Source organism: Alligator mississippiensis, chromosome 5, assembly GCF_030867095.1.
Source record: "Alligator mississippiensis isolate rAllMis1 chromosome 5, rAllMis1, whole genome shotgun sequence".
NCBI classification, from domain to species: domain Eukaryota; kingdom Metazoa; phylum Chordata; order Crocodylia; family Alligatoridae; genus Alligator; species Alligator mississippiensis.
The window spans coordinates 126,790,883-126,806,079 of record NC_081828.1 but is presented as its reverse complement, the minus strand read 5'-3'; the positions used below and the strand labels follow the sequence as shown (position 1 = coordinate 126,806,079).

General features: G+C 42.3%; 1 protein-coding gene across 6 annotated transcripts in view; it reads right to left on the bottom strand.

The window, feature by feature from the left end:
- Positions 1-15,197, bottom strand: part of ELMO1 (engulfment and cell motility 1) — a 464,393-nt gene that overhangs the window by 210,143 nt on the left and 239,053 nt on the right. For all 6 annotated transcript variants that reach the window (XM_019483404.2, XM_019483406.2, XM_019483405.2 and 3 more), the window contains one exon: positions 9,531-9,639. In XM_019483404.2, coding sequence (XP_019338949.1) covers positions 9,531-9,639 — 109 coding nt within the window. The remainder of the gene's footprint in view (positions 1-9,530; positions 9,640-15,197) is intronic.

Genomic DNA, 15,197 nt, shown 5'->3' with positions numbered 1-15,197 from the left:
GAATATGAGCCAGCGGTGTGCCCTTGGTGCCAAGAACACTAACAGCATACTGGGCTGCATTGGTAGGTGTGTTGCCAGCAGATCTAGGGAAGTGATTATTCCCCTCTATTCAGCACTGGTGAGGCCACATCTGGAGAACTGTGTTCAGTTTTGGGCCCCCCACTACGGACAGGATGTGGACAAATTAGAAAGAATCCAGTTGAGGGCAACAAAAATGGTTAGGGGGCTGGGGCACATGAATTCTGAGGAAAGACTGAGGGAACTGGACTCATTTAATCTAGAGAAGTGAAGACTGAGGGGGGATTTAATAGCAGTCTTCAACTACCTGAAGTGGGGCTCGAAAGAGGATGGAGCTAGACTGTTCTCAGTGGTGGCAGAACAAGAAGCAATGGTCTGAAGCTGCAGAAAGGGAAGCTGAAGTTAGATATTAGGAAGAATTTTCTCACCAGGAAGATAGTAAAACACTGCACAGGTTATTCCAGCATCAACCATTTTTTTTTTTTTCTGTGGAGGACAGAGTTGAGCAATGAGCACGTCCTGCTTACCCAAAACCCAAATCTACCACAATAGGGTGGTAGGATAGAAAAATTATGTAAGGTTTGTACTATACAAAAGCAGAAAGTTCCATACAAAATGTTCAGTATGTAAATCTTGCTAGAAGCAAATCCTAGTTTTTAAGAAACCACTAATCTTCACTAATTTACTAAATCCAAATCTGTTCTTTCTAACGGTTTCCTACCTAAAGCTAAACTCCACAGAAGTTTCCTTTCCTTTGGCTGTGTTTCACCATCTGAGCTGGAGAAGGAATTCAATCAATCTCTATAGCCAATGGGGAGAAAATGGGAAATCTATAATTTCATCTGCCCTTCCTGATCCCTCAGCTGAAATCTATTTAAGAGAGAGTCTAGAACAATATCAGCAAATATTGTGGGAGCACCAGGCTGGATCACTGAGATTGCCAGATTTAGGAATGTTATCATCTGTTTGCATCCAAGATGCATAGAACCAAAAGGGGAAAAATGACAATCATCTTGGCTAGATGGGACTTTTACCTTCCATCTGACCTCTCTTACTCATTTCTCTATAGAAGGCATGTGGCAGCACATAAGACTAGGAGAGCTTTCTCATGGCTGACTCACATCTGTGAAACTCGCTTCCTGAGGAGCTCAAAATTACCATGGTTCTTATCAAGGTTAGGTCCAATTTTTGAGTCTTAACAGTTCCCTTAAAAGCAACAATAATATAAGACTAACAGCTAATGCAAAATATCCCTGTTTGTTGTAGCCCTGTTTCAGACAGTTACCCCTACTCAGGAATGCAGCCTAGACACCATTCTTACAATCCAGTAAGTGATTAAGTATCATTGAAGTGACTGAAAAATGGGGACAGAGACATATTTGCACTAATCTAGTTCTATTAATATTTCACAGTTACTTTGTTTTGAGGCTCTGATGCAGTAAAGCACTTAGTATGTGCTGAACTTAAAGTGTATGCTCAATCTCCATTTACTTCAGTATTACTAAAACAGAGACTAATTCCACAAGTCATCAGTCACTCTGAGAATGGTGCCAAAGAAAAAAGAAAACTAGATATCTGAATAGGGAAATCTGCAAAGCCAAACAGTGCATGCACTTAGCCCTCTCTTGAATCTCTGCTGGAACAAATAAAAAATCAAGGTCAGAGGCCCATTCCTAATCTCAGTGGTCCATAAAGTTTCCATGGTTAAAAACATTCAGCTTTTTGTACCTAATGGCACAGAAGGGAGCAACCTAGTTAGCATCACATCTGCATACCTTTGCCTCCTCTGCCTAGATGATCAAACACCTATTTAGAGCTTAGTTAACTGAAGAGGGACAATTGGCTGAGTCTGGAGCCAGGTTCAAACATGCCTCTGGATCCGCTGAGATGCATGTTAACTGTTCTACTACCACACCTGCTGGGATGATATTAAAAAATATAATTGAAAAATACAAAATTTGCCTTTTGATCATCTTGTGGTATTTAATGCAGCTGAGAAAAGAATATAATCAGCATTAAAACATTCTTAATAAATAATGCAGTCTAGCAGCTTTCATCGACTTTGCACTTTAAGAAAGTTTCTACTATTGAATATTTCATGAACAGAAAGTAATTCATTGTGCCTTTTAAATTATACACTTCAGCAACTGTAAAAAGTATCCTATGTTCCAATGCAATAATGGCTAGCTATGAATTTCTAAAGGAACCATTACAGCCTGAATGTATAGTTTGAAACATAAAACATACGGACTGTCAGAGCCACCTTTGCCCTCAACTGATTTTAGCAGCTGATTTTAAGACTACAAATCTCATTCAGCAACAGCCTTTATTTTCAATCAAAGAAAAGCTTTATATGCATTTTCCAAAAATGTCATCTCTAGTTTGTACTTCTTAACAAGATAAACCAGATCTGTGTCTTGATGGCTGACACACACAGCTTCTAGAGCGACCACCTTTTCAAAAGGGAAGGCGGGACACATGCCCGCCTTCCCCCCACCCCTGCCGCCACCACAACTGGATGAGAGCCAAGCAGAGCAGAATGGAGGTAGATACAGGCTGCCCACTGCAAGCTCAGGGCTGCCTACCCTGCTGCCCTTCCCTCAGGAGCCCTGCACCACCTCTGCACCCCCTGTATGCCTGGCAGCAGCAGACAGCACAACTCAAAGCCACCACTGCCCCTGCTGCAGCTGGGTGGGCAGGGGGCACGTCATCCCCAGGGCCAGGGCGGGGAGCCCTTAGAGCACAGTGGGCAGCCTGTATCAGTCCCCTGCCCCACACACAAATCTGGGGAGGCACTTGCCCCCCCACCCCTGTGTCCCCTGCCTCCTGGACAAGCCGCCCGTGGCTCTGTCCTGCTCCCTGCCCCAGTCTCATGCACTGCCCTGGCTGGTCCTGCCAGTATGCCATGCCCCTGCCCCACTCTTTGCTTCCCTGTGGGGGGCCTCAATCTGCCCCCCTTCCCACTCTCCTATACCTCCTCCCCCCAAAGACTTACGTGCAGGGAGCTACTCTCCACACTTCCGGGCTGTATTTCCTGGCCACATGCATGTGTGCAGGCACACACATGCATGTAACATCCCCTGCATCCTGCTCCTGGCAGCTTCTTGCAGGTTGGAATGCTGCCAGCCTACAAGGGGAAACCCTACATTTCCCAATCCCTGTGGACACTACAAATCTGGGACAAATGCTGTCCTAGAGTCATACAGCCTGGGACCAGGACTTGAGAGTCCCATTGCAGGATTGTCCTGCCCAATTAGGGACAGGTGGTCACCCTAACAGCTTCCTATGTTCTTTTTAGCAGATTTTGCATCCTAGTAGGTACCATATTCACTTGATAATGAGATGCATTTTTTTCCTCATTCAACCTGGGGCAGGGGAGGGGGGTGGGAAATGAAGCTTTGTCTTATGATCATATGCAACTTACATAAAACCAGAAAATGCACATGGCCAGCCAGCAGGGCACCTCAGCTCCCTATAGTGTGTAGGGTTCCTGGCCAGGTAGTGCAGGGTCACTCCAAGCTGCTCCCTGCCAGCATGTGCCAAGCCACTGTGGTACCCTTTGGCTGGCAACCCTACACACAGCTCAAAATGACCCAGCAGGCACCAGCCAGGCACTGTCCCCATAGCATTCAGGGTTTCTGGCTAGCACGTGCCGAGTCGCTCTGAGCTACTGCCCCAACAGCAGGTGTTGGAGCAACTCATCACACACTGGCAGCCTGGGTAGGTTCCTTTGTGAGCTGGGTTGCTACAGCACCTGCTGCTTAAGCAGCAGCTAAGGGTGACTCAGCACATGCTAGCCAGAAACCCTGGAGGGTTGAGGCAGGAAGGAAGTATAATGTTACGGAAACAAATGTGCTTCGATGGAGGCAATTAAAAGGAAAATGGAAGAATGCTAAATCCACACGGAAAACATCTGGGAGTCCAAAACAAGGTTGCTTTCCTGGAAATGATAAGCAAGTTGTCAAGTATGTTCAAGAAAAGAGAAAGGAGGAAATGTCAATCACCTGCAAAGTGATTCAATTCAAAGTATTAGAAATAGCAAAGGAATTGAACATTCCCCTTCAAAAATGCAAAGCAAGTAGTGGGTGGTGTATCTGAATGATGCGACTGAGATGAAAAACATCACTTGCACAAAAGTTACCATCAGATTGCAGTGAAAAACTTGTTGAATTCCACTGGTACGATATTGGTCTATGCAAAACTCATCATTACCGGCTGAACTCCAATCTATTTTGACATGCCAAATAATGTCACCATCCATGAAAAGGTGCACAATCCATAATTACGAGAAATATAAGAAATGAAGAGTCATAAATTACAGTGATGTTAGCAGTATTAGCAGATGGGAGAAAATTGCCACCCTATGTGTTTTTGAAACACAAAACTCTGCCAAAATAAAAACTGCCACCAGGAATAGTGGCTAGATGCTAGGAATTAGGACAGATGTCAAGTGAACTGATGAATGACTGGTTAGATGTTATGTGGAAATGGAGACCTGGGGTACTGCTAAAGAAAAGAGGAGTGTTAGTGTCAGATTCAGTGAAAGGGCATATAACACACTCTGTGTTAAACGTGAAAGCAAAAATTTGGTCAATGAATTGTGATCTTGTAGTCATACCTCCTGGTATGACATCTCAACTCCAAGTACTGGATGTCAGTAAATAAGCTCTTTAAAGGCCATTTTTAGTATCAGTACTGGGACTGGCTCTTGGCAGGGAACCATGCACTTACACCTGGTGGGAAGATTAAGAAGCCAATCATAGCATCGCTTTGCCAATGGACTCTGACTTCTTAAGGAAGGATGTCTTCATAATCCATCATCAAAGGGTGCAAAAAGTGCTGTGTATTCAGTGCCACGGATGGAACTGAAGAAAATGTTTTGTGTGAAGATGAAAGAGAAGATGAGAACAGTGAAGAGTGAAGATGCATGCACAAGTGAGTGGTCCTAAATTGCAGGATCTAAGAAAGGAGTAACACTTACCAGGTTCTGGACAGAACCTAATATAGGTTAAGTCAATGTTTGAATTGAATTGAAGTTCATGTTGAATTTATAACTTACTGGTATTGCCATAGTTTTTGTCAATAGGTCTGGTATAAAAATAGGTATAGGCTGACTAGGTATAAAAATAGTAATAATAATACCAAAATTATTTAAAAAATACCAAATTATTTTTTTCTTGTGTGGCATCTATTTACTAAGGGATTGACTTAAATTCAGGGTCCTCTTAGATTCAAGTAAATATGGTATTATTAGAAACTGGATATCATAGCTTTGAAAATGACATATATGTACCCCACATAAACAAAGCACATTAAAAGAATAATAAAGTTGCACACCTATATACTCAAGATGCAGGGAATGTTACATCTAAACTTGCCTAGGCCCCTTACCCTTACCCACCTTACCCTGGCCCCTGCGGGCACACACTATGATGCGGTCTCTAATTATGCAATCACTTCCTGGACTAGACCCTTGGTTGGTATAAACTGTTCAGTGTATTGATGCCACTAGTGCTATTCTGATCTCCATCTACTGAAGAACTGATCCTATTTTTCAATACTGGACTTTGGCTACTTGCTTAGCAAAGAGACTCATACAAACTCAAACTGGGTGTGCAGTATCTATTTTCCAACGAGGTCATTATTTGGCCAAAGCAAAAATAAATTTCATTAGAACATTAAAAAGGTAATTCCTTTCAGCCATAGCTATTTTTGTATTAATGCTAATTTTTCTACCCCCACACATTTAAACTATAATTACAGCTCAAATAAAAATTATGCCTTTTTTATATTTAAGATGACAACAATGTGTTCCCTTTATACATATATAGGCTGATTTTTTGAAGAAATTAAGAAAAATCTTTTTTCGCTCAAACTTCACTCCCTCATGAACAAAGGAACCCCAGACATTGAAAAATTCAACTCAAAGTTGTAAGCCTTCAAAATGGCAAATGTCTCAAATGAAGAGTACCACATAAGGCAGTGGCCATTATGAGCCAGTGCCTTGCTTTCCACTACGCCCCTCTACACATTAGCTGCCATCTCAAATGCTCCCATTCAATCCTAGGACGTAGGAATGGAAGGGACCCATCCTGCCTGGACATTTAATCCATTCCCCCTGCTTCTAAGCAGGATCAAGATATTTGTCTTCAAACTCTCCCATGACCTCCACACGTAATCTGTTCTAGTTCTTAACCCTCCTTAAAGATATTTTACACCTATTATTTTACACCTATTTTACTGCCTAGCCTAGGGGTGGGCAAAGTCCAGTTCACAGGCTGGATCAGGCCTGTGGCAGACTCCGTTTCCCAGAAGCCCTTGTGGTGATGGCTCATTCTGGCTGCCATTACTGCACCCAGCCCCACTGCCCAAACACCACGGCCCATCCGACCCACACCCATCACCAGGACTGGGACCCATGCAGGTGAGGCTGGACACCTGGGATGGGGATGCAGCTAGGACGGAGATGGGCAAGTGAAGCCAGGGTGGTGATAATGTGGGGTTGGGGCAGGGGCAGAGCCATGATCTGCTGCCTGCACAGCCCTGCAATGAGCGTGGGTGCCATGAGCAGGGGTGGGCATGGAACGGACTGCCACTCTGCCATGTCCTGGGTTCCATGTTGTCACCACACCAAGATCCTGGCCCTGGCCCCGGCCCTGACCCCAAAGCAGGTCCCCACCCAGCCACACGTCCTTCCCCTGCAGCTCTGGCCAGTCTCCATGAAGACCACAGGAGTGCGGGGCCAGGCCAGGCTGGGGCAGAGCCCCAATGCTGCAGCCCCGCACTGTCATGACCCCATGCTCCTAGGGTCTCCATGGAGACTGCGTGGGAGCCACACAGGCAGGGGGCTGCTGGGAAATGGAGTCCAGCCACCAGCCAGATCTGCCATTTTGCCTACACCTGGCCTAGCCAGTCTCCCCTAAGCTTTTTGCCAGCTCAGACCCCTCACTACTTCCTCTCTTCTGTATTTTTCCTTTTCCTGAAACATTCTCCTATCAATATTTACCAAATGGATGCATGCTTTTTTGAAAATCTCTCAAAATATTTAATTAATTATTATTAAATAGCTTTTAAATTAATTAAAAACTTGTCCTCTTTCTGTTGTAATACACCCCACCACCACCACCTTTAAAGGGCATTAAAAAAACCCATACCTTTAGATTGCTTTGGCGTGGTTACTGCACAGTTAGGAGGAACAATAACAGTGCTAACAGTCACTGATATTATTGCACATGATTTTTACTTGCAGTTAGAAGGCTAACAACTGCATGTGACAAGACTAAGGTACAGAATTAGAAACACCGCCAAAACATATGCAATGTGGTTTTCCCAAAATCTAAAAAGCAGGAGACTTTGCATCAGGAGTGGTACAATAAAAATATGCAATGGCCATCATCAGTAAGACTGTTTGTGAGGAGACACTCACCCTCTATCACATATCCCACTCCCACTGTTATGTCTTTTTAGTAGGTCTAACACAGCCCCTTCATTAAACTTCCTTCAGTAAACTCCTCATTTACTATCCCCCAATCTTGTATTACTAGTAGATCTTCTTATGGTGCGATTCAAAACTGATCACCACGCTATTCCTCTGAGTATGTTACTTTCTGAAAGTTTCTAGTAACGCACATGCACACTGCACAAGAGAGAATTTTGCCTTTGGTAAACAGCTCTTCTGGCCTGCTGCACTTAGAAGCATTAGCTGAAACATTACCCAAATCGTACTTCTTAAACTGAGCCCCTGATATATGTTGAAGAACAAGAACCAAAGCAAAACCTAAAACATTACCTCTCCTGATTTCCTCCTTTCCATTGCATTTAGGATGGCTGCACATAACTGCAGTGAGCTTAGGGACAAGGGTAGAAGAAAGACTTCATTCACAGAGTTTGCAGAAAGAACATGAGCAGAAGAAATCAAAGGACAAAATTGTGCTGCATGGAATTGAAACTCAGGGCAATATGTGTTGGCAAAGACAGTAACAGTGATAATTGCCATCAGTAACTACAGTGATACATTTAGGAGTTGAATACTGCTACACTGTACTAAGAAATGAGAAAAACAAACATACACTGAGTGAGATACTATCAAGGTGGGGTTCTCAAATCTAACTGACATACAAAAAACTAGAACTCTTGGTTCCAAAATGATACCTTTTATTAGGCCACCTGGAAAATGGCAAGAAAACTGTCCTTTTCTGCAAGCTTTTGGGATCAAAGTCCCTTCGTCAGGCTCTGGAAAAGTATAAATGGTACAAGATGATAAAAAGTCCCCATAGGTAGGAAATAAACTTCATTTTTGCACAAAGGGAGCTGAAGAAGGAAGGCTGTTGGCATTTTCATTTTGCCATTTTCCATCTTTCATCTTGCCATTTTCCAGTTGGTCTAATAAAAGGTATCATTTTGGAACCAAGAGTTCTAGTTTTCTGTATGGCTTTTTGTGTCAGACCAACACGGCTACCAAGTACACCAGTGAAGCAGGGAAGATGCTGAATTTTAGCCAATTTTGGATTTTAAACTTCACTGCAGAATAACAAGGAAAGATTTCACCTCCCTGACTACCATCTGACACCTCCAGGGAAGGAATTCTGCCTGATCAACACATTGAAGAGCTACTCAACACAGCTCACAAAGACACTCTCATAGACCCAGAGGGACAGCCTTCCATCTTCAGCTCCCTCTATACAAAAATGAAGCTTATTTCCTACCTATGGGGACTTTTTACCATCTTGTACCATCTATACTTTTCCCAGAGCCTGATGAAGGGCCCTTGATCCTGAAAGCTTGCAGAAAAGGACAATTTTCTTGCCATTTTCCAGTTGGTCTAATAAAAGGTATCATTTTGGAACCAAGAGTTCTAGTTTTTTGTGTCTTTTTGTCTCAGACGAATACGGCTATCAAGTACACACCTGAAATCTAATTGATACTTTTGAAGTTTGCTTACTTTTGTATAATTATTTTGTCACTTTTCATTTCATAGTTACAAGTAATTTACATATATAATATGTACCATTTATGTGGAGCAATAAATACTCAACGAATTTACAAATTATGGAATTGCTTGTGCAAATTTAGATAGAAACCACAAATTTCAGTGGGACAACTCAGACAAGCAAATAGTCATCAATCTACCTGAGGATGAAAAAATTACGCCACCTATTTGGAGAGTATAAATATTGCCCACCATACCTGAAATGCACTCATCTCTGGAGAAAAGCTGGTAATCATTCTGCATCAGATAGCAAAGTTTCACAGCCAGGGTGCAAATTTGCCCCACTATATTTATTTACATTTGATAATACCCACAATTAGTAAAAAAAAACAAAACAAACAACCCAAGAAATAATATAATAAGTTGCAATAGAATCAACATTCTACATATGAATACATATAAAACAAATGCAAACCTTTTCTTGGAATTCAATGCATGCATCATTCAGTCTATTCCACAATTATGAGGCACCACATAATCACCACAGAAACAAAATTTGGTCAAGCAAACAAGTCAGACTTACGTAGTTCTCCTACTTTCAGTATTTCACACAGCATCTTTGTCAGCTCAATGCTACTTCGGCCAAATGGGCATTCATGTTTGTCTTCTCGGCTACTATTTTCCAAGACAATCTAAAATGGAAATCAGAAAGGAAGTTAATTTATGCGGAGGATACAGATATTGATGAATTAGTCTCTTTCTTCAGGATATTTAGTAAGCATCTGTATTAGGGGTATAGATTATAAAGTTAATTTGTTATCATAAACTCAGAATCTTCCTGCAAACTAGAAGTTAAAACAATGTCATGAATAAATCGGGAAGGGGGGAGGAAGACATCCCCCTAGTCCTGTTTCACCACCACTGCCTCATGGTGCTGATAGATTGAACAAAACACATGGAATATCACTCAATGTACAGACATGAGTATTTTGGAAGCCATGTCACTCCAGTGCAACACAATACTTTGGTTCCATCTCCCTGCATGAAGAAGTTGAGATAGAAGTCAATGGCAAGAGCTTGATTCTTTTTCAATCTAATGTTGTGGTAGGTGTAAAAAGTTATGTTTTAATAAACTGAAAGAAATGTTAAAAATAAGAATAATATATATACCTGGGTCCAAGTCTAAAAAAGGCCTACGTACCAAAATTCCTATTTTAGACAAGGTAACAGGGTAAGAAGATGTACTTATTGAATCTATGGTGAAAGAAACCTTTTCTTGATGCACAAAACATTTGTAATTGTATAAATGCTATGGATGTAAGCAAACCCAACTTCAACAAGTTTATCTCCAAGATAACTGTGCAAAAACAACAGAATATAGTATTTGAGAAATTATGCAACTTATTTTCTTTGGGCTAAATCCTGCCCCACCCCTGCAAATCAACCAAGGATCTCATTGTCCAGCAAATAAAAGTATTCTCTATGACTATACCATGGAATCTGCCTAAGTTATGAGATGCTCATTTTTCATACTGAGTACAAGACAGAGAAGACAGATTAAGGACTGAAAATGAAAAGAAAATAATTCAAAGTAGGTTTGTACTAAGCATTGGCTTTGTGATAAAACCTCTCCTACAAGCTTTAACAAAGAAGCAAAGCACATGTCCTGAACAGCTGCTGCATGGCTAAAGGAAGAAATACTTCAAAAGCAGATTTTTCTGAAGTACAATAGGACCTCAGAGGCCCTGTGAATTTTCTTCATAAACAGGTGTTTATCTGCTGTACTCCTCTTGGTAGTGTTTTCCCCAATTCACTTTCCCACCCAATATATCTTATCTGTTACCTCCCTTGTTTGAAAAGGCTTCTTTAAAATAGCACGGGGCAGTTTTTTAACCTTTTCAATGTCTCCTGGTGTGACAACTGCATCATGCCCCTGACTATTTTTGTCACAAACCACAAAAAAGGATGTTCTATCAAGAAATGAACAAAAAAGCAGTTGCTTCTCACAGACCCTCCAACACAGAAGATGGAAATATACCGCCTATATAGCACTTTTCATCAGTAGATCTCAAAGGGTTGAAACAGAGGCCGCCTTAGGTCACCTTTCTCCTGGCCTAAACATGTTGATGGCAGCACAAAGGCCAAGCAAACAGACATCCACACCCCTTGTCATACCACAAATGCCCAAAATTTGTGGCCATGACAAAAGAGTTTTAATTTGTGCTGATATTTAACAGCAGACCTCTGTTTATTTTATGACACAAAAGCAGTCACAGCTCAGAGCTGCCAGCACTCTGAAGGCATCCCAGCCAGGTAGGTGCTCTGGGGGCTCAAAGTGCCCAATCCTACACGTCCCAGGAATTCCCATGAAGGATTGGGCCCCTAAAGACTTGGGAGCACTTACCCAGCTTTCCCCCTCTTACACATATGTGCCCCTGAGACTCCCCAGGATGCGTCTCCATAAGCAGGAAAAGTCTAAGATTCCCCTCTTACCAAGATGCATCTCTGGGATATATGAAGCATGGCTCCTTCAGTGGTGAAACCCTGAATTTTTCTGCTTACGCAGATGCACCCTGGATATCCCAGGCACATGTCTCTAGGTGGGGAAAGCCAGGCAGGAACTTCCTGGGCTTGAGGGATACAGGACTAGGCCCCTAAAGCCCTGTCTCGCCTCACCAGAAAGGAAAAAAGGAAATATGCATTTCCTCCAATGAAGTGAATCATCTCCAATGCTGGGACACATCCCAGCTCAGCTGATATGCTTCATTTGGCAATGTCCATTTCTAGCTAAAGTGTCTTAAACACTGAGAAACCATAATTACCCACTTTTACAGATGGAGGAAGCAGAGGTACAGAGGCGTGACTTGCCTAAGGTCACCCAGTCATGAACATGAGCAAAATACACGTCTTTTAATCACCAGTCCAGTGGTCCAGCCCCTTAATCATACCACTTCTCTGAGTATGTTCACAAACCTGCATGTTGTAAATTAGCATCTTTTCTACCTTGGAGAACACATAACAGCAGCAGTCTCCCTATGCCTGGTGAAGGGTGTTTCTGCCCAAAAGCTTTCAAAGAACTTTTCCCTAACTATTTAGTTGGTCTAATAAAAGATATCACATCTACCCAAAGAACTGTGCCTCCCTCAGACAACTGGAAAAGGCTATATATGCATATATACCATATATGAATATAAGGCAAGAATTTAGGGATTAAATCCTGGCTCTGTTCAAGTCAATGACAAAAATTCCACTGACTTGCAGGGAGCAGTATTTCACTCTTGCCTCTTGAAAAATATCTATCAGTATCACCTTGACCTCATAGAAAATTAAATTTATATATAAAGAATGAAGCCAGAGAACACTATAGAATGATAAAACCTACATTTCATTGATTATATGGATTCTTATTCAAATTTCTATAGAAGTCTATGGATTCCAACCCTAAATCTACAAGAAGGGCTCCAAGGTCATGTAAAAAAGTCTCCCACTTCCCTCCAGACATTCAGACTCTTTTGTTTATGACCCCTAAACGGACTGAGACAGTATCAGTGGTACACAGGGAGAAAGGCAGGCAGTCTCTTGGCTACTGAGTGGTTCAGTGCTTTGCCTAGTAGAATTACTTTTTATGCTAAAAGTTGGGGTTTAAATTACATCTAATTGTTCAGCATAATACCTGGATAGCAGCTGTACTAAATCAAAGAAACACCCCTGCAATTTCTTTTTTGCATTCCTATAGCCACCTTTCAGGAGCATGTGAACATCTCCACTGTGCACTATGGATGAGTCATCCTGCTTTAGAGATCTTTGCAGAGGAAAGTACTCCACTCCCTTACCCAAGTATAGGAGTCATGGTAGAATGATGCAAATAAACTGCAACGTTGTCTCACATCACTAAAATGACTTATGGGTTTTTTCTTCTTCTCTTATAATACACAATAAAATCTGCATAAATGAGAAGGGGGGCCGTTCTAACACAGATTTAGATACAACTAAGGCGAGCAGGTAAAAAGATGAATGAGGAGACAAAATCAAAAGGGGGGGAAGGGCATTGTTCTTAGCAATATCACTGCTCTTGGAAAACATGTTTTGTTGAGCTTCATATTAACTCAACATGTTAACATTTCATGACTGCATAAATATTTAATGGTGACACCATATATGCATATAAGGCAAGGCACAATTACCACAATCAATAAGAATGCATGAAAAATAGTTAAGGTACTGTGTAGTACTATCCAGCAAATTAAATGGCAATTTGAGTAATCAATATGAAAACAGTTGTAGAATGCTCTTCTTTCTACCTCCATTCTAGCATCCATCTTTTCACATGCACTGTGCAGAATAAGGAAGGCATGACACATACTGTGTTTTTATAAGCAGAGAAGATGGAAGAGGCTTTACCAAGCTAAATTTGTGGATGCAAATTTTACAGTTACAGAAACTGATCTTTTAGAGGCACTGATTACTGTTAAGTGTTAGATTTTACTACAAAAACAGGGAGAAATAATTCCTAATTCTATACATTCCTTAGTATATTCATAATACACTTTTTATGGCTTAGCAAATATTATCCTGCTGCAAAGCAGAATGCTATAAATTCTGTTGATAATAACTTTATTTTATCTTTATTTCCCTGATCTTCCCGGTTATGGCAGCAATCAAAAGAGTCAGAGAATAAGCATGTTTGCTTAGCAAGTTGCTGACAATACTAGCAAGGAAAGAAAGCTCAGCTGTAACAACCAAAAACATTTCTGCATCAGTATTTGTAATCTGGTCTGATACATGATGACATTATTATGGAATTATTATTACAAGAAAACTGTACTAGTAATGATGTCACCCACCCCACTTAACTGCTAATTGCATCTTCTCTTGCCTCAATCTTGACCTTGCATTATCTGGCAGATATGTCCTTTCGCTGTCTGATTACACCTCCACCTGTGTGACTATTTAGGATTTGCTTTGCTATTGCACCTGTAGACCTCAATCATGCTTTGGAGGTTTCAGTGTGGTAGGTGCTGAACACCTATAGGAGTGCTATACCCTGACAATTCAGGTCTCACAGTCCCTTTGATCACCAGCTCGCCACCCCCTGCCCTCCCCCCGCGCGATCAGCTACAGAGACTGAGAGGAGAGAAACTGGAATGAACAATGCTCTAACAACAAAAAGGGGCAGAGGGAAAAAGGAGTCACAGTGGAGGGGAAAAATGGTGAGATCAAGACAAAGGGGAAAAAAGAGAGACCAGGGCAGAAAAGAACACTAGAGAGAAAAAGCAACCCCAAGAAACCAGAACACAAGAAGAAGTGGGGAGGGAGGTAGGGAGGCAGGGAGAGCAAAAATAAAGTGGACAGGAAAGAAATAACAAAAGGAAGAAGGGGAAAGGAGCATTGGTGGTAGTCTGGAATACAGAAGAGAATACAGACAGAAAGTAAGACAAAAAGCATAAGAAAAATGAGTTAAGGAGCAATTGGAAGAAGGAGAGGGGAAGGGACAAAATAAATGTAAAAAAGAGCAAGAGGCAGCAATTTTTAGGGAATCAGTGATACACGTGACAGCCAAGGAAGAAAAAGGTGTTAGAGAATATAGTTTTTTCAGGTAGGTTTCCTACTACTTTGTAACGTTGAGGATTTTTTAAAACTTTTTCCGCCACGGCAATTACCATTTCCCTCCCCCTAATTTTGAATCCCAGAGAGGTGGTGTGGTCACAGGCCCAGAACAGTGGTGCTCAACCTTTTTTGCCTGGTGGGCTGGATTGGCACTGCCTGATCCATCCATGGGCCAGACCCAGGAGGTGTTCCCAATCTGGTGCATGGGAAGGCATGGCAGGCACCATCTGGCTGCATGGAGGGAGGCGGGGGCAGGCTGGCCCCAATGCAGCCCCACAGGGGAAAGGAGCTTGACCTGGCCCTATGGGAAGGGAAGGGCACATGGCCAGGCTCCAAATTAGCCTTGTGAGGAGGGAAGGTGCTGGTCCCAGCCTTGCATGGGGGTAGGGAGAAGCTTTGTGGGAGAATCAGGCATAGCCAGGCTCAAACACAGGCCTGCAGAAAGGGAAAGGGGCACACACACAGTCCTGCTGGGAGCAGGGCAGGGAAGGGGGCATGGCCCAGCCCCAATCCAGAAGCAGGGGAGAGGCATGGCCCTGCCCCATGTGGGAAGGGGTTCTGGCCTGACCCTGACCTGCGTGACCTACTTGGAGTTTGGGAATTTGGTAGGCAGAACCGGATACTTGCATGGGTGAACTGGACA